Source organism: Natator depressus, chromosome 1, assembly GCF_965152275.1.
Source record: "Natator depressus isolate rNatDep1 chromosome 1, rNatDep2.hap1, whole genome shotgun sequence".
Lineage (NCBI taxonomy): Eukaryota > Metazoa > Chordata > Testudines > Cheloniidae > Natator > Natator depressus.
In genome coordinates this window covers 162362672-162383206 of record NC_134234.1, presented here as the reverse complement: position 1 = coordinate 162383206, position 20535 = coordinate 162362672, and the positions used below count along the sequence as shown (strand labels likewise).

Sequence of the window (20535 nt, the reverse complement as noted above, 5' to 3'; positions counted from 1 at the left end):
AATCCTAACAGGAACTGCTCTTTATAAAGAAATTCTGCTTACATTTCTGTGGGACCTGACCGTTTACCTTTAATTAATTATTTCTGCTTTCCAGTTTTGACAATATTAAATAGATTTATAGCATTTTTTTAAAAATACTTTTCAGTTTTATATATCTGGAGCCTTTGCTCTATTTCTCTTTGTTGAAAATAAATGTAAAATTTAAGCTTACTAGGCTAACGATTGATGACCAATTTATGAACATGCTAGAACTGCAAAAAGTAATACCACTATATTGTATTTTATCCCTACACAATTTCTATTAATTTTATAAAAGTCAGATTATACGTGTTTAACAAGCAGTTGTCAGATTAATTTTTTTTGTTGAATCTGTTTTCCATTTCAATTTACTACTTTCAGATGCATAACACAACTTTTTAGCATATCTCCTTATTTTACAATAAATGCTTCTAGAGCAAGAACACATTATTATGGTCAATCTGTTTTAAAAAAATAAATAAGCTGTATTTCTTCCTAGACTGTGGACATCTCTACGGCAATGAATGAACGAACAATGGCTCAGAAGAGGCTTACAGAAAATACATTTGACTTAGAGGCCATGTGCTTGTTAAATCGTGCACAGGAACAGGTGGGTTGCACTGTTTTTTCTTTATCGGAGTTTTGTGAAGTCAGTGAAAAATGATGCTAAGCTTCTTTTTAGATCAGGCCACTTTCTCTATAAATACCGAGATACGGATTTTAGGAGTCTGACTTTAGGCACTCATTTGAAAATTTTAGTTTAAATTTTTACCACAGAGTATTTATTGTTGGTGATACATAAACCGGAAGTAAACTAACTTGATTTTCAGATTGCATGGCTGGAAGTTAAAAGGTGATGAGAATTTTATTTGTAAACACATGCCCAGAACAATTGTGATGAGCACAGTATAAAAAGCTAGGCAGAGTTCAAGTGGGAGTCCTTGAGAGAATGCTATTTTAAAAAACAATCTTTCATAGTAAAACAGTACTTTAAATATACCATAGCGTTGGATATATAAGGCATACTATGGTTTACCTGGTGATATTTCTGTTTCACATCTCTGATTAAGGAATTGACCAGAAATAGTTTTTCCTAGTCCCGAAAAAGATTATAATTATGGGGGAAAGGGGTTGGGGGCGACAGTAGTAATTTTTGTACTTGTCTCCAGAACAAGTACTTTACAAAAGTGATGAAAATAGTTGTACTATGGTGGTAAAGAATAGGGAGATGACTTGTTCATGGTCACTCTGTGGTTTAAATATTTTAAAGTAAAAATATTTCTAAATTATAGCCGTCTAGTAACTTCGTATTTTTTTAAATTTTTTATTAAACCGGGGGGGGGGGGTGTGTGTGTTAAATGTTCTGTTTCATAACACAAATGGCATGGATCTTTACATTTGGGGGGAGAAGTTGCAGATTTTTATTTTGTCTTTATGCTGATTTATCTTGTAGATTGATGCCTGGGCGCAGTCAAACTCTCTGCCGGGCCAATTCACAGGAAGTACTGGAGCACAGATTTTGTCCTCAGATGAGTTGTCCAACAGTGGTCCCCAAGCCTGGATTAGAAAGGTAGATGATATGCAGACAGATATGTCCAAATATCACATGATAAATAACATTGAAATTATTGGAAGATACGAAAAATGGCACACTAAAGTTGTTAACAGTCTACTACAATGTACTTGGAAAATATGCTATACCTTTAACTGAATTAATTTACTATATGCGTTCAATCTAGGCATAATAACAATGCATATCTATCTAGCTATGCGTTAAGGTGTTCATATGAACAGGTTTTCTGATGCCTAGAGAGCTTGATAGGTGCATTATGGAAATTTTAAAAAAGTCTGGCTGGTATTTGAAATAGATTGGTTCACGCATTCTATTACTGTGGATGTGCTGAAATGACGTCCATAATCTTGGGTATGGTTGCAGTGGTAGGTCCTCAATTAAGCTAATCTGTTTGGAATGTACTGGTCAGGGCCTGATCCTGATGTAATTGAATTCAGTGGTGTTTTGGCATTGACTTCAATGGGAACAGGATCAGCACTTCTGTCCCAAGATGAATTGTTCTGTTTGGATTAGTTCCATCCATTTACTTTCTTGCCTCAGTTTGCATTATATAACACCATTTCTGCAAGCCAAATATTTTGAAATACTCAAATAGGGGTTGCAGCTGGTTTATTGATCTAGTATTATCAAGCACCTAGATATTTGTTAATAAGAGAAATAACAGCCTATCATCTGAGCAAAATGTGTCATACATTTTTATGTTTTTGTAAATTTGTTAATATTTTATATTTCGTCTTTGAAAATCAATGTTGAACGAGTTCTGTTTCAGTGAATAAAACTGGGGAATCTATGAGATTTCCATTTTTACAGGCAAATAATCATGAGTAACAGCGCTCACTCTGGCAACGGTTGCAGTAGCTGAGTTTGTTACAAAACTGATTTTGCTCATTCTACAATCCACAAAAAAGTAATAGGATTCTCAAAACTAGTAAGTTAGGTTTGAAGCTTAGGCAGAAATTTGACATGAACTGAACAAGAGGTTCTTGAATTATGACACTCTAAAAATAGAAAGTGTTCACTAGAGTTCAGAACTCTTCCCTCTTCTCCCCCTCCCCCCCCCCCAAGTTTTTAGGAAGACAATAGAAACGAAAGAGAGATACTTGTTAGATGGAAAATTTTCTGGGATCTTGATGAGACTTAGGGCTGAGGACCAACTTTAAATTAAGACTTCCATAAACTAAATGTTGTTTTGAATTTGTAACGTTGCTTCAAAATATCCGCTCCAGTGATTGCAAAATAGAGTATCTACCTTTTTCCTGGCAGAGAGAGACTTCAAAATGAAAACCACTCAGCAGAGAGGCTTATGAGTAAGGAGAAAAAGAGAACTTTTCCACTAAAAGGCTTGTGAAAGAGGCCAGTAAGCCTTCCTAAGGCTCTCTGGGGTTCTCTTTTCCTGCGTACCTCAGGAGATTCCCAAGACAAGGCAGGAGAATGCCCCTTTGATCTCCTCTTTCCCAAGCCCCTCGTTTTCATCCATCTCTCCTTCTTTGACATTCTCTGATGGTCTTCTGTGGCTTGCAGTTGCAGGACTGTCCTTTAACAAACTACATGGAGTGGAGAAGGCAGATGTGTTTTCCCTCTGCCTTTTTCTCCTGTACTCCTGAGCTGCTTCTGAGCGTGTCATCCTTCTCAAAAGATATTCATGTCTCCGTGGGGAGAAACATGTAGACAGGGCCGGCTCCAGGCACCAACTTTCCAAGCAGGTTCTTGGGGCGGCAAATAGAATGGGGCGGCAGTCTGTGTCCCGTGGCGGCAATTTGGCAGCAGCTCCGCCGCTTTTCCTGCCGCGGCGGCAATTCGGCAGTGGCTGCTTGGGGCAGCAAAATTGCTAGAGCCTCCCCTGCATGTTGAGAGTTGACCTCTGGCTTGAGAAAGCTTCAGATGGGGATGTGGAGTTCAGTAGCAAACGTAGGAGGAGCAGGCAGGGAGAAACACTAGCACTTCTGTCCTTTCTCTAATCAATAGACATCCTGTGATTTGAAGCAGCAGAACTCTTCTCTGGCAGACCATAGGAGAATCCATTGGGTGGAGAAGTCAGGGAGGTACTCGTGCTTCCCCCACGCTTTCTCCTGCATCGTTGAGCTGTTCCTCAGATTGACTTCTTTGCTCCTTTCAGCTTCCCCATTCCCCATGTATGGCCACCAAAATTCTGGGGTTGACAGGTAACCACAATCACAAACCCAATCTAAAGGGCTGTGGGGGCCCACACAAGTCTCTTAAAGCTTGCAGGAATTGTGGGACTGTTGACAAACCTCACAAAGCTTACTTAGAGGGTTGATGAACTTTACAAGGTGGACCTCAGCTCTGTGGATGAGATGGGAAAATCTCACACAAAAGGCAAAGCAGGCACACTGTGTTTTGAGTGCGTATTATCTTTCAGGAACGGTAGTTTTAAAAAAAAAATGAACAAACTAGTAAATACAGAGTTCAAGTTGCATTTCTCAGGCAAGGCACCTGAACGACCTTTAACTCTGCTTTTGTAGTGTTGCCCTGAGAAATTAAACTCATGCTCAGTTATCCATCGTACCAAAATGTTAAATTTCTGTTAGTGACCACAAAAAGTAGAATGTCTTATTCGTAGCTGTGTAGTGGTACTGCTGCTTTATAGCTGTCCTTACAGTTATACACAGCACGCACAAAGAAATGTTACATATTACTGTTACAGATAGCATACTGAAAGCAATCATGGCTGTCTTTACTAAGGGCCCTGCCCTGCAAGGAGCTGGAGGCATGCAGCACTTGGCAGAATCAAAACTGTCAGTAGAGACAGAGTTAGTGTGTCTCCATATGCAGACATCGCACTTAGTATGACAGGCATGTATGAAACAGATTATAAAACCAGTGTGTGGTGTACATTTTTGATCCTCTAAATGCAAAGAAGATAATAGGCATATCTATGAGGCGAGCTAAGTTAGTTGGGGTTGCTTGTTTGAGAAATGCAACCTTAACTCTGCATTTCCTGGGTTTCTAAGATTGGGGTTTCCAACAATTTAATTAGTATTTTTGGAAGGTAGTATGTAGTCAAACCACTATGTATCTGCAACCTTAACTTCACCTTAATTAATTTTTGTGTGGCATGTAAGTTAATTTACTTAAAATGGTTAATATGGCAGATTGAATAACTGTGGCATTCCAACTAGCGGCATTTTTATTTTCTTTCGTTTTAGCAGTGTGACTGATTCATAATGTTTGGACATTGGGTTGTTGAACAATATTCCCAAAAGAACAACATTCTGTAGGTTCCATTTTATCCCATTGATACAGTTGTGACCAATATTATTTTTTCTGAAAAGTGGATTTCTGTTTATCATCAATGATGTAATCAGTTCACAAATGTGGAAAATATTAACCTGTTACATATAGCAAAAATAGGATAGATTCTCTCTGGAGGCTGATGATTTGCAACAAAAGAAAACAAAACAAAGCAGAATGTTGCTGTACAAAATATCATTTGAGGGGAAGTAGGTAAAATATTTTGGTCAAGCAAGTTCTTTTGAGGCTTACTCTTGTTTAGACTTTCCCAAAGCCACCAGTTGCTTCTAGATCAATAAACTCTACCACATGTATTGTACAACAAATACATTTTTTCCAAAACCAAGTGTTTTTTAGGTTTGTGTTTTGTTAACTGGGTTCTTTTTTATAACACATTGCACAGTGTAATGGCTTTTTTGTTGATTTGTGCTATCTCTGTAAAACAAGGCATTTTCAGGGCTGTTATAAAGCTATATTTAGGGCTAGACATTCTGAAAAGGTAAAATCCTTTCTTCCACATTCCCTTGTGCTCACCACAAGTGAGTATAACTCCCTCCTCCAGTAGATGGAGACAAGAAAGAAACAAAACTCTTGTGATATCACCTCCTCTTGAATGGAGAGTTGTCTGGCCTTCTCTGATCTTACAAGAAGTGGAGGCAGCCTTTCAAGTTATCACATGCTCACCACCTTCAGGCTTGTCTGCTACACTGTGCTATGCTTGGGGATGAAAGTAAAGGCCAGGTGGTTTAACAAGACGTTCTGATGTGGCTTATGCTACGCGGGCTCCCTGTCCAGTACTGAATCCATTACAAGTCCCTGGATTTAATTTTCAAAGGCCTCCGAATGGACTGGCTCTGAGGCTTTAGAGACTTCTTTCTCTCTGGCCCAGCACAACAGTTATGAACAGCAGAAATCCTGGAGGTGACAGTGCTCAGTTTTTAGGAGGAAGGGGATAAGGCTTCCTTTGTGGTGGACTCTTTACAAGGGAGTTTCCTCTCAACATAAATCACTGTAATCGGTACCTTCCCAGTGGAATGGAAAACCAGTATCTTTGCCGAAGTCTTTCCAGCTCTAAGGGATGATACAGCATCACTTCCAGAAGATACACATTCAAAAATACTCTAAAGCTTTATATTCTGTACAATCTAAAATCAAAACAAAAAGCCCACCAACAAAACTAAGCACTCAGTAATACCTTTGTACAAACAGAGGTGGTGAATAGTCCTTCAAACTAATAGGTGCTTTTCATAATTTTGTTGGTACCTCTTTGGATGAATGGGAATATAGAAGCCTTTTACTCCAGAGTCCAGGATTCATTGGCCCTGGGAGCAGGTGTTAACTCTCCCTTGTAGGAGTTTGACCTGCTGTATATCTTCCCTATACGTCTCGCCATAGTCAGTCCTTCAGAAGATAGGCAAATTCAGGGAGAAGATCATCCTGGTATTTCTGGACTGGCTGGAATTCCTGGACTGGCTCGGGAGGTGGTAGCACGGTAGCTGGCTGGATCTCTTCTGTGATCACCCACTATGTTTCACTGTGGGTACAATTCAGCACGGAGAATCCCTTGTTCTTGAGTGAACCTGCATGAAGAGGGATTTATCTGAACTGCTTGGTAAGTGGTCAAAAGCAGATTAAGGCATATTTCAAGCTTGATGCAAGGCCAGAAGATTTAAGTTCAGTTACTAGTGAAATTCTGTTCTGTTTTTGAAAGGCCTGTCATATTGGCTTTTGGGGTCTATGCCACTCTAATACTAAGAGGCAAAGTTAGAGCATTCTTCTATGATGCACTTTTGAAGGTAATGTTTTTTAGGACAGCTGACAAGCTAAAACTGAGGGGTTTTTTTCCTCTGTCCCGATAAGATCTGTATTTCGTGCCCTCTCTTGTGCACCATTAAAGAGGGGTGAACATTTCTTTTCAGTTTGTTTTTTTGTTAGGAGAGAATGAGTGCTGTAAGTCCTTTAATTCAGGGAACCCTGCCAAATTTTTTATCAGGACAAGGTAGTAATTAAGGTTGCTCTCAATTTCCTTCCAAGTTGGTTTCTCCCATCCACAAGGCTGTTCCTTCTCCTTATTCTGACTGGCCCTGTGAAACACTCGCTGTGAAGGCTTTGTGTATCTTAGATATCTAGTGGTTAGAAAGTCAGATCCCGTGTGGTGGTCGTGTTTTTGAGAGTCCCAACCATAAAAGGCTTAGCAATCTGCAAGCTTCAGTGTCTTGTGTGAGAGGAATCATTGACCAGGATAAAGCAGCTCTGTTTTCTATGAAGACTTATTCCTTCAACATCATGTCTACATCACTGACAGAAGAGGAGGAGATTCTTCCCCTCCAGAACTGTGTGGAAAGGAGCCGGTTAAGCATATTTACATGCTTTCTCAAATCATTCTGGACTTGATGTTTTAGGCTTTGCTGCTGCCATCTTTGGTAGCCAGGTCCTGCTCACTGTAATCCCTTACTCTGTTTTTTGTAAGGTATTCACCTTTTGTCTTGTTATTGACATTCCCACTTATCTCTGGGCTTTGTTGGCATAGCATAAAGCTGTAAAATTGTAATTTTTTACCTGTTAGTTTGGTTTTTAAGCCCTCCTGTGCCAGCCCAGGTATCCCACGCTTGTTCTTATTTTGTTGTTGGAGTTGAAACTGTTCTGAAGTTATTTTCCTATTGTAGTTTTAAGCATTAAGCATTCCAAACTATTTGAGCAGGATCTGCCAGCCAGCCTCCTTTGTAGGAGAAGTAGTGTCACAAGAGCATTGCTCTTTGTTCATCCCCATCTGCTGGTAGGAGGAGATGTACCCACTTGTCTGGCCTGGCATAGGAGGGCTTGGAGATTAACAGGTGAGAAGTTGCCATTAAACTGTCATCTTGATGAGCAATTTCTCTTGTAATACAATTTGTGAATAGAGATTGGGTAAATGGGAAATATTTTTTTAATCTGTTATGAAACTCATTTGACAATGGTAATGAAAAGAATTAGGAACATAGGATTTACTGTACCTGATGATCTTATTGGACTGTCTAGTCTGGTATTCTGCCTGTCTAATTTAAAATAAAAAGGAATTTGAATCTTTCACATGTCCTGCATCACTTGATTTTTTGATTTTTTTTTTTTTAACACTTTCAAAGTTCATTACAAATATGGCGCTCTTACAACCACCCCTGTGAGATAATGGGGTGGATGAGTTAGTACGGTATTATCTTTGTTTGGAGAGAAGGAAACTGAGACAAAGAGCTGAAGTGTCTTTTCCAACATCACACTGTAAATTGGTGGCAGAGTGGACTTGGAGCGTAATCATTTCAAGTACTTTGTTCAGTTTCTAGACCATACTGTTCCCTCTTAGTTCCATTCATTATCTAATTAAAAAAATTAACATTTTATAAATGTCATTTTTCACATTCGCTTTAAAGTGCAGTTTCACTCTGAATGTAACTGTATAAATGGCATTGTATGGCTTCATGTTTTTCTTTTATGATTTCTATTTCAGTTATCCTCCATTTATAAGTAAAAAGTTTTGTTTTGTTTTTCCTCTGACCTGCAGTACTTGTTCTCTTTAATTGGAATGTGAGACGAGCTGAACTCTTTATTTCTGGGAGTGATGTGTGAGAAATCAACTTTCTGCAGCCTGCAACGGGGTTGTGTAGGTGTAACTGTTGGCAGTGTAGTAAAAGGCTTTGTTAATGAAGCACAAGAAGGAATAAAATTCAGCTCTCATTCTTAACTCTGTTGGCTCTGTTGTGCCAACAGGAGTAAAAAGCAGTAAAAACATGGTCTGCCACTAAAATCAGCAGATATCAATACAAGATATGAATACACAAGAAGCAGATCTGAGTAAGACTATGCCATATTTACAGTCATTTTGAAGTACAATTGCACTTTAAAAGTTTAGAGAAAGTTAGATTTTTTTCTAAGTTTAGGATTTGTTTAGGCTTTGATATTTCTGTCTAAGGTTAATGCCTTCATTTTAAGCCACGAAATGGGTATATTTTAAGTCTTTTTTTTCCAAAATTAATTTGAAAATGTAATGGGAAAGCTCTATAACATGAAAGTGACCTCATCAAGAACTTGCTCCTATTCTGGTTGTGAACTGAATACACGTTGGTGATAATGAAACAGATGTTGATGTTGAAAATTCTATCATTGCAAAGCAGGTACAAAAGAGGAATCGGAACCCTGGGTGACATTGACTGGGGTTTGTATCATACTCTGCATGGTTGACCTTTTCTTATGAGAGGTTCCTGGAAAAGACAGGGGAGGATGAAACTGGAAGTAAGTAAAAGCCATTCTAGGTGTATAGAGTGAGGCAGCTGGTATCGAACATCAGCTAACTTGTCTCTGCGTACACATAAACTGCATGGCCTGCACCGATTGAAAGTTGAACTGGAGAGGTAAACTTAGCCTCTGTCTACCCTTCCTTCCATCAGAGCACCTTGTTGTTAAACTCAACATCCAGTTGCATGGTTTCTAGGGATTTGTTTTGTTGCTTATATAGGTAAATATTTGGAAAACTATTCTTATTATACATGTTCATGAATTTTTATTATTTAACTTCTTAACAACAGGAAATGTGGGGGGTTATGATGCATATGTCCTTGGTATGTGCCATAGGTGCCTGTGTTGAGAGGCTAATAGTTTTTATTAAGAATATATATATTCTAAGTCTCCTGGAAAAGGAAAACTTCTAATTCTGCTTATATTTGAAACCAAGGAAATATCTGTCTTCGTCTCTTCAAATCTGGGAAATATTGAGTACGTCAAACACAGTAAAAAAAAAAATAAATAAATAAAGAAATAAAGAAATTTTAAAAGTGTTCCGTGAACTTACCACTATTTTGAAACATAGGTAAAGTTGCTACAAAAATACTAGACATTGTACCTATTACCTACTGTGTGAGAATAACTGCGTTATCAATACCAATGTGTAAACTTGTATATTAAGTCAAGCAATTTGCTGCTGTGATGGAAATGACTGACTTACTTGGGTCAGTGGGTGGGGCAGAAGAGAGATGATAGTTCACAGAATAACCTGTGAACTTTCACCCCTCTATATGGAAACTTGTTTCAGGGTCAAATCCTTGTAGCTGCCTTCTTGCCACGGTCAATGCCAGCCCTACTATTCACAACACTGCGGCCATCGAGGCCTAGGTACGTAAACATTTAAGGAGTTTTTAAAGTTCTTTACAACAAAACAGATTTTTAAAAGTTCTATTTGATAAGCTTACGACACTTAACAACTATTGTGTAATGATGATTTGAGACAATGATATTACAACTACTGCTGCTAAACTGTGTGGCTGAGTACCTTATTTTTGTTCATTTGTTTTTAAGAAACGCCTGTATCTGTTCTATGTGGATTTTCAGAGTAAAATGTGTGTCTGCAACTGCTGCGTAATAAAGTGGGAAAGCATTATTCATATTTAAAATATGCCTAAACAGTATTTGAATGTCATTACTATATTTACTTGTATTTTGTTCAATAACTAGGTACACTTGGCACAAATGTTGCTAGTTAAACAATTAACACTGCCTCCTTTCACAAGATAAGAAGAGATACATTGGAACCAAAGTAATGTGTTTAAAAATAAACGTTGGTTATCATTTTATTATTTACACGTTTGAAACAGGTCAATGTTTAAAATTGCCATTTTTGACTTAAGGGATCTCATTAAAATTTTCTTAAGCTGTTTCTAGTTTGATATTTTGAACAAATTATGTATCTAACTTGTATGTTGTGAACTTGGGTTTATACAAGCCATGTAAATGTATGTAAAGCTAAGGTGTATTCACTTGAATTGATCATGAAAGGTGGTTAGAAACATTTTTGGAAGCTCCCAGTTATTTTTTTAAAATCGAGTGCTAACTTCAGGACTTGTTTTACTTTTCTTTCTTTGGATAGGATCAGTTCTTAAGAGCAGCCCCTGTAACTGGAGGAATGGGAGCCCAGCTGATGAGAAAAATGGGCTGGAGAGAAGGAGAGGGGTTAGGAAAAAACAGAGAAGGAACTGTGGAGCCTATCCTAGTGGATTTTAAGACCGATCGAAAAGGTAAACTCTTTCCTTAAACCTTTTAAAACACTATAAAACTGATAATGGTTTTCTTTCTATTATAGCAAAGAATAGAATGATCATAGTATATGGAAATTATTTTCACTGTAATATGTAAATTACTATAAAATATTACAGTAAAAATAGTTGTATTGATACTGGCCCCTTACACCCTAGCCTGCCTACATTTAGGCATGAGCTTAACTTTAAAGCCATAAATACTCTCATATAAGTCAAGTGGGGCTCCTCTTCCATTTAAAGTTAGACACATGCATAAGCCTATCTGCAGGATCAGGACCCTACTGTGACTTACATGAGCTGCCCAGATTACACAATTGGGTATTTTGCACATATACACAAACTCGGCAGCAGTTTTATTTCACAATGCATGCTGAGGTATGCTGTGATTCAGAAAGAACGTTTTCAGGCTCTGAAAGTTAAAATTTTAAAATGTGTTGCAAAATTCCAATTGACTTCAATAGAGCCTGGATTTCACCCATATTGTTTCATAATGTGCACTGGTAAACCAGATTAACATTGGCTTGTAGTTTAAGTAGAAAACTAAATATTTATCTGTTGTTCCCTAACCTTTTTGAGCTTGCAATACATTACATAGATCCCATTTAAGCTTACAGACATTTAGAGTAGAGTTTTCATTCAATCATAGTTTCACTCAGGAAAGAAACAAAGCACGTAAACTTAAACTCTATAGGCCTGATTTTCATAGATGCTGTTAAGTCAGTGAAAACTGCAGATGCTAAAAACCAGACCCTGACTGTCCACATTGAGATTTCCCAATAGTGGAATGCTCTCAATCAAGCATTAAAAATAAGGTGTTAGAATCGTAAAAATTGTCTGTGTGGAGTCAGGAAATGGAGATCCTCAGAGTCTCGCTGTTTCGTTTTACAAGTATAAGAATGAGATCCTGTCTAAAGTTTATAGCTCCTTTAGCAGTCTGTACAATGGCTTTATAACTGAGCGATGAAACAGTCCACACATATAGAAAAGGAAGCCATGAAAACAAATGAGTTTTACATATTGAAGTGTCTAAACCTGCTTTACAGCTATTCATTTCTGTCAGACATCTTGCCAGATTGGGGAGGGAGGGAGAGAGTTTGGAGAAGAATTAGTTGGCAGAGGTTCCAGGAAGAACACTTTTTCTGGAATGCCTTCAACTTGTTGAGCTGCAGCACAGCGTTGTTCAGCAGCTCTGTCCTCTAAACCTCTCATTGCTGATAACAGTTCTTTGAGTTTTACGTGGGTAATGTCACAGGCATCAGGGAAGAACTGTATAGATCTATAAGCTAAACTAAAACTCCTTCAAGGTCATTTCTCTTTTTCTGAGCATCCTGCAGAATGTGTTATCCGACAGGCTCACATCCATGATTAGGAGCATTAACCTTACTGAGTGTCTGGCAACCTCTGTGTGGTATCTGATAACATTTCTTAACATCTGTAGAGTTTGACATTCAATCCCAATGATTATTTATATTGTGGTAAAGCCTGAAGACCTGAACCAGGACCAGGGCCTTGTTGTGCTAAGTGCTGTACAAACAAATAGGCAGATATGTTCACTGCCCCAAAGAGCTTACTGTTTAGTAAGATGGCCAGAGAGGTGGAGAAGAAGAGAACAGCATACAAGCAAAGTTATTAGTAAGATCTTAGTGAGGAGAGCTCTTGCCATGCATCTTTCCTTTCTTGGTATAGGTTCACCGACAAATATTGATATCCTTGCAGTGATCCCTGGGTTGTTTTAAAACTCAAAACTGGGAAAAAAAGGATTAAATTATCAGATAGATAATCCTACATCCCTTCAAGTCTGTAATCCTTTCCAACAGGCTCCCTAAAAAAAAATCAAACCCAGATTGATAGGAAGAAGTGCCAAAGTTTCGCTAAACCGACATGGGTGCCTCATGTTAAGATCATGTACGCTATAAAGAGGCAACTTGGGTTGTTAAAAATAGGTAGCTGAAGTGATTCTTGTACATCGGGAGGGCACTGAAGTGCATTGGAATGGACTGATGCTGTTTATAAAATGTTAAATCTGTGCCATGTGCTGTGCAAACCAATATGAAGAAGATGTAAGGGAAGGGTTGAGGACAGCCTTGACCAATGTGTGTGTGTACTGCTGAAAGCCAGACTGGAACTTTATCTAGAAGGGGTTAGTGTTCTGGCTAGAAAATTTAAATGGACAAAGTAATTTTCTTCTTCCCTTCTTATAAAAGAAAACAGTTTTTGAAATCTTGTCTAAAGTTATTCAAAAATGGTGAGTGTTTTGTCTTCTGGGAATTCACATCCAGGAACAGTCCATTAACTATGTTCAGTAAAAGCTATTTTGGGACACAGCAACAAGGTGTGAATCCAGAGCTTGCCAGCCTTTCCCATGGCTCTGCACTAGACCAGCTACTCTTGGGCATGGCCTGAACAGCTTACAGCCACTAAGCTACTCTTTTGCTCTGTTGGCTGCCATTAAGCTGTGAGAGCTCCCTTCTCAGCCTCTGAAAGGTGTAAAAAAACACTGCTTCAATTAACAGTGGAAAGCAGAACATCTTCTTCCCATTAGTTGGTTCAGAGCCATACTGCTTAAGCTGCCAGATGTGAAACATAATGTGCTATAGCATCCCTCCCTTCATTGTAACCTCAGTTTTGTAATTATTTCTTATGTAAATAATTTTCAACAAAATAAAGGAAGAAACATCAGAGTTGTTTGAATTTGGAGATAACTTTGGGGCCATAATCCCTTGAAATAAACTATGTTTGAAGTTCTGAGGGTGAAGGTATGGTGGTAATGAGGATGTGAGCTTAAAAAAAAGAAAAAACAGCGGTGAAAAACTGCAGTATGTCCCCTTTACTCCCTTCATTCCCAAAAACCAGGAGAGGAATCAAGTGGAAGGTAAGAAACAAGAAAAATAAAAGGAGGGGATTGAAGGAAAAGAAGTTCAGAGCCATTGTTGTTCAAATGTTTTATTTTTACATGTATTTAAAAGCGTCACTCGAGAGGGAGAAAAGGGATTTTTGAAATTCATGAGGGTAAAATGTTTTGTTAAAGGAAAATGATGGGTCACCGTACACATTTCCTTATGCTATAGGCAGATGGATTGTTTTATTTTACCCTTTAAAATCTTGGGATTGGAAGGTTGGAGTGGAGGACATGGCTCATGAGAGGATGTCTTGTACAAAGTAATTAACAGAATGAAAGTTTGATAGCTACTGCCTCAGAACTATATAGAATGTTTTTTTAATCACCTACTTATTTTTGTCCTTTCTCCTGAGAACAGACAATTAGAGCAGGTTAGGTTTTCCATTGACTTTCAGTGGGACTTATACTCCTACATCACTTAAGCAATTTTGATAATCCCACCCTGTATTTCTGCTATAGGCTTGGTCTGTACTGAAAAGGTATATCAGCTTTGCTCTGTCAGTTAGGGGTTTGGAAAAAAATCACACTTCTGATTGACAAAGCTACGCTGACAAAACCCCCATTGTAGCTTTATCAACAGATGAGTGCTTCTTTCAAGGTACCTAATGTCATTCAGGGAAGTGGTGTTCCTACACTGACAGAAAAATTCCTTCTGCAGTGTAAACTGCATCTGCACTGCGGTCTATACCAGCATAGTTTCTGTAATGTAGACACAGCCATAGACAATGCATAAGGCTAAGATTTTGTCATGGTTATTGTTTAATAAAAGTCACAGGTCACGGACAAGAAACAAAAATTCACGGAAGCCGTGACCTGTCTGTGACTTTTGCTGCTGCAGCTCCATGGTTTCCCCCCTCTGCCCATGGTGGTTGGGAGCTGCAGGGTAGCCATATTTCCCAAAGAGAAAATGGGACATCCCCAGCCGCTCGCCCAAGGTCCCGCCGCCCATGTGCAAGGCTGTTGCCCGTCACTGGAACCTTGAGGAGGCTGTCAACCTTTGCTGAAAGCCTGCAAGGGCCCTGCTGGCTGCCAGCTCCAGCCTTGCAGCCCCTGGGGCTGAAGCAGAAAATGTCAAGGAGGTCTCTGGAATTCACGGCTTCCGTGACTTCCATGACATAAACGCAGCCGTAACAATGCGTCATGTTTCTCCAGATGTGATTGACTTCCGTGTAAACGGCTATGAATCCAGACACAAGAAAACTCTCTGATCATTGTAAACCAAGAACAGCACATATGAGACAAGGAAGCCATTGTAATTAACAAATTCTCTCATACGACTAAATGACACTGTAGTGTGAACTATTATTGACAAAGATTTTTTTCAACAAGCTTGAAGTTCTTTAATTTAAAAGGGAAATGTTTCAACTAAAGTACATGGGGGGGGAGATGTTGAACATTGGGTGGCTTGCAGGAGCCCTGCACCTGTGCGTCTCTTGAGTTTTAGTTCAGCTTCTGCCATGCATTTTCCCCAAAGGTGACATGAGCAGTGAAGTACTGAGCAGTGTGAGGGGGAAGAGTGCCTTCCTTAGCATGCTTCCTGGTGACTGGTAGACTAGTTACAGTCTTAATGGAACAAGTTGAGAAGAATGGCATGGTGTGAAGAAAAAGTAGTGTTGAAACGAAGGGAGAGATTAAAAGGCTTTTGAATGTGTGATTGTGCCACAGTTGGCGTTGTCATAGATACGTGTCATTAATGCATGCTGTGGGTTAATGGAATGAGAGAAACCCAGGCTCCAATAGCAAGAGTTCAGTGCTCAGATCAGGTCTGTAGGAGTAAAAAGTAACACAAGATATAAACATGGTCCATATTTTGTTTAGGCCTTGTTGCAGTGGGAGAAAAGACACAAAAGAGATCGGGACATTTTAGTGTAATGAAGGATCTTTCAGGTAAGGCCTTTTTTTACTCTTTTTAAAATATATAATTTAAGGTAACTTGTCTAGGAGTAACATTGGAATTAATTTAGAAATAAAATATGTTGATATATTTAAGGTAAACATCCAGTTTCTGCATTGATGGAGATATGTAATAAAAGAAGATGGTCACCACCTGTATTCGTATTGGTGGATGATAGTGGGCCTGATCATCGCAAACATTTTATCTTTAAGGTAAGCTTGAATTCCCTTTTCTGACATGTCTAGTACTCGGTTAGAAATGATAAATCTAGTATTATTAATTTCATTTTTTTGTATTCCAGTAGTGCCCCCAATGTGCTGGGCATGGTGCAAACACATAGGAATACAAAGTCCTTATTCTGAAGGGAGCTTACAGTTTAACCCCAAAATCTGCAAACACGTATGCATGTTTGTAACTATGAAGACGCTAAAAGCCATTCTTCCCACCACCAATTTAAAGGAGTTAAACCAGTTTGGAGTCAAATCCTACCTGCCATAGTTCCATGAATAAGCTTTAGTGGAACGGCCCTTGTGAATAAATTGAGCAGGATTTAACCCTTTTTTATTGTTTAGTCCAGCTTACTCTTTCCACTTTAATCTTGCATTAGTGTTTGCCATTGAAAATGACTACTCTTCCGCTAAAGAACTGACAGAGAGAAATAGATCACAAAAACATATTAGTGTCTTCTCCACTCCTTCTCTAGGAGAAAAATTCTCAAGCATTGTGGAAAAGATCACTGCAGGAGTCCAGGCCATAGCATCTTGTTCTATACTTAATTTAAAAAGTTTGCATATACAAAAAAGAAATTCAGGCATACACTTTTTCTGCCTTAATGGTAGTTTCTTATCAATTATTTTAATTTACCCCCATCAAGCAAAACCTGGGCTCCGTAAAGTATTAAGTAGTATTTTAGAGCTACATTTCTGAACCTATCTGGCTCCTAAAATGGTCTTGGAATAAATTAGTAGTTTTAACAAAACAAGAGTTCTCGCACTGCTCTATGAAGTTTGCTAAACACTGATTCTGTTGTTGTCCCCAAGGACCAGATTCCAGAGAAGTGGGCCCACCACTCAGAGTGCATTGCTACTAATCACAGAGTTCAATCACAAGACGCAAAAGCAAACCAGCAGACCACAACTGCCTGGAGGGGATATAGGGAGAAAGAGGTCTCTCAGCCACTATTAGGTCACCACCGTAGTCTTATTTAATAGATCTTTATTAAATACATTAACTAGTAACCTAATTTGCTTTGGAGCAGGGACTGTTTGTACAATGCCTAGTACAATTGCACCCCATTCTTAGTTGTTCCTTAGGTACTACTGTAATAAACATGGTTAATAATAATAGACATCATATACTCATCCCCTTTGAGGGAAGCGGTTCCTTTCTGTATCACATGAGGGAGCTTTTGAATCCTTTTCAAAGGTAGTCTCAAGTAGCATTTGTTGATATGATGGTAAAATCACCAAAGCCCTGTGGGTGCAACAGTTTTCACTGGTGGAGCTGTAATAGTGCTAAATTACAACGGAAGTTTGCTATGTAGACTCCCATGGAGCCACAGTGTACCTGGTATAACAGGCTCTGCACAGGGAGCGGGGAGGAAGAGTTAGGTGGGGCAGGGTTTTTTAAAATACTTGGATCTTTGCATGCGGTGTAGTTATTGCCATGTCAGTCCCAGGATATTAGAGAGAGAAGGTAGGTGAGGTCATATCTTTTAGACCTGAAGAAGAGCTCTCACCAACAGAAGTTGGTCCAATAAAAGGTATTAGTTGGCCCTTTAACATTTTCCTAATATGTTGTCTATCAGTGTCTTGTATATTTAGATTATAAGCTCTTTTGGGCAGGGACGATCTTATTTTGTGTTTTGCAGTGAGACTCTGATCCTGAGTGGGGGCCTTGGTGTTACTAGAATATAAATAAGAATAACTTACTACATCTGAATTATACCCAGATCTAAAACGACAGAAAGGGAAGTGAAGACACAATTTCAAGATGCAAAGTGTGCCAGCATGAGAGAAAAACGTAGAGAATGGGGAAAACTTAATGAGTGTGTTTGTACTTCGAATAATAGTGAAGAGTTCACAAATTGATGTTTTTGAGGAACCTTAATTTCCTCATCCTCAGTGCAGCCCGATAGTTTGTACTTGCTTGTCTTTCAGCATTAAGATCCAATGGAGTTGTTTATAAATATCATAGAGACTTCAGCGAGGACATGCATGCATGTTGCAGGTGATGCTGGCAGCGGATTTTGCATACTTTTAATAGGAAGTTTGCGTATCGCTCTTTCTGGCTCTTATAAACAACTTTTCCAGTACTAGTAACAAACAACTGGTTAAATCTCTTATTTTATTGTATGTTTTTTCTCTTAAACAGGTGATGGTCAATGGGCATGAATACAGGCCTAGCTTTCCCAGCCTTAATAAGAAGCATGCTAAAGCCACAGCAGCAACTGCGGCTCTCCAAGCGATGGGACTTGTACCAAAGGACAGCATGCCCAATGCCACCATCTTCAGGAGTGCCTCACACCGCTAGATATTGTTTTTTATATTGACATTATTTCAGATAATTTTATTCTGCACAAGAAAGGTATTTCCCCGTTTCATGTTGTAAATAAATTGGTGATTCCCACGTTGTAAAAACTGTACAGACACCTTCAAGATTTTCTTTTGTACCATCAAAAATGTATTTAAATCATACTTAGTTTTTGGTATGTTTATATTGTTTACATTAGTGATGTAATTATTTCTTAAATGACTAAATTCAACAGGCAGACTCTGGAGGGCATCGGTAATCTAAACCCTTGTTTTAAAACTCATGCAATTTCTCTTTGAAACTCATGCAAGTTCTCTTCAATATGGAATGTTAACCCTTTCGTACTCTTTTGTACTATCATGCAGTTTTCCCTGGTCTTGGTAAAGCTACTGCTGTAGTACTTTTGCCTATAGTCAGTACAAGGCTGCGCAGCTTATCGTAGTCTAGAAAAAGGCTGGTATGTACTGCTGGACAGATACTGGGCCAGTAATGTTACCCCTCCAAGAAGGTAGGTAAATTGTGGCACTGTTGTACAATGCTAACATTACCACTTCTCTCTGTCTTGTTTGGGGTTTAAGTCAATGGTGTACTGCAACTGGCCATATTGCTTACTTTTTAAGACTAAAAAGAAAAGGCAAATGACCTGGCTTAAATGAGAGGGAAGAAAGTCCAGCGATGAAATTGATGAGAATTGCAGTGTAAAAGTCTCTCTCCCCTGCATGTTCTGGTAAGGAGATATGAAATTGTCTATTCCAATCTCAAATTAACACACTGCCTGATGTTGATTGTATGAATTTGTGGTTAATGTGAATTTTAAGCTATAACAAATCTACAACTGGATGGGGGGTAGAATGATACTTCAATTGTTGTACCCAACTCAAGTCAATAAAGCCGCACAAGTTCATAATCTTAATCATTGGTCAGTAAACAGTAATTAAGATCTGTGCCAAAGCAGTAATTTAGAGAGTATGTATCAGAGGGGGAGCAATAGTGAAATGTTTTCAGTTGTTTATAAAGTTACCAAGCTAACTTTTGGCCTCATGTTTTCTGTGCTTGTACTCTATCACAAGATAAGGGTTTTGTTTTTTCTAAGTTTGATTCAAAATTTTGGCAGTTTTTGCTAACGAAGGTGCGTAGGAAAAATGGGCACTTTTTCTCTTTTTAAAAATAGCTCTAACCTGTTGACAGTAGGGGGTTTGCAGATTTGCAGTGGGGGAAAATAGTTCTCATGTCTTACATGGCTGAGTTATAAATCTTAGAAAATGGCCTAGTAGTTTGCGCATGCGTAGTAGTTTGTATGCTTAATTATTTCTTTAAATTTTTTTTCCCCCCCTCAAAGCTTGTATCCTGTCAACTGCACACACCTCCACAAATTCACAGGGACAAAATGGAGCTCCTCTTATGCATCAAGCTGTCCTTTGGTCTGAGGGGAAGGAGCTTTGCTCTAGGAGCCAGAAGATGAATTCTAGTCCCATTTCTTCCATGGATTAATGTCAATTCTCTATCCTTTGCACCTTTTTATTGAACAAAATATCAATGTCCCATGTCATAGAGTGACTGAAGGCTAGAAGTGTAGTATAAAGTCACCTTTCTCAAAGCTGGGAATAGAACCTAGCTGTCTAATATGGCAGATGAGTTCCATCCATGCTTGTCTGTCGGCAAAATACATAAAAATGTGTGCTTTGCTAGGCTATTTGTGAATTGGGACTGTTCCTCCGTAACCACCTGTACAAAGTGCTTTGACAAAGAGCTGAATAAATACTATAAAGGTAAAGCACTGCTTAAAAATAAAGTAGCATGCACGAGTCCCAACTCTGTCCCCTGCTCTATTAATTCACACTCCAACTCTGGAAGCCTTGTATCCAGTTCTCTGCTATCCTCTAAAAAATAGTGGCAACAGGGGGTTGATTTTTTTTTTAAATTCTAGTTAAAAAATAAAAAATTCTATGTTCAAAGACCATTCATGTTGCAAAATGAGACACTCAAATAGGAAATGCTTGAATTAAAGATAATGCACAGGTAAACTTAATTACTTAATCATGCTTCCTTCTCCCTACCAGGCCTCTAACCTCATTAAATGAATGAAGCTGTTGGTTATTGGGCCCCTGCTTCATTTGCTGCAGAAGTTAAAAGGTCTGTAGACTAGAAGATTGTGGGAGGTGACCACTAAATGTGTGTGTGTTTGTCTAGTTGTCCACTTGATGCTTATAAGGTATTTGTTTTCAGAAGTGCTCAGCACTGTTCCAGCTGTAGTCCATTGGAGCTGTGGATATACAGGATATACCTGTGAAAAATCATGCCCTAGTTC

The 20535-nt window shown here is 38.7% G+C and overlaps 1 protein-coding gene across 4 annotated transcripts in view; it reads left to right on the top strand.

The window, feature by feature from the left end:
- The window catches only part of SON (SON DNA and RNA binding protein), a 62229-nt gene extending 42218 nt beyond the window's left edge, over window positions 1–20011 (top strand). Inside the window, exons 6-11 of one of the 4 annotated variants that reach the window (XM_074970511.1) lie at window positions 518–628; window positions 1472–1588; window positions 10734–10881; window positions 15620–15688; window positions 15792–15907; window positions 18069–20011. In XM_074970511.1, coding sequence (XP_074826612.1) covers window positions 518–628; window positions 1472–1588; window positions 10734–10881; window positions 15620–15688; window positions 15792–15907; window positions 18069–18227 — 720 coding nt within the window. In that variant the 3' untranslated portion in view covers window positions 18228–20011. Of the gene's footprint in view, window positions 1–517; window positions 629–1471; window positions 1589–9902; window positions 9983–10733; window positions 10882–15619; window positions 15689–15791; window positions 15908–18068 lie in introns of those variants that run through there. The other 3 variants (XM_074970510.1, XM_074970506.1, XM_074970514.1) reach the window with 3 other exon arrangements.
- The last annotated feature ends 524 nt before the right edge of the window (window positions 20012–20535 follow it).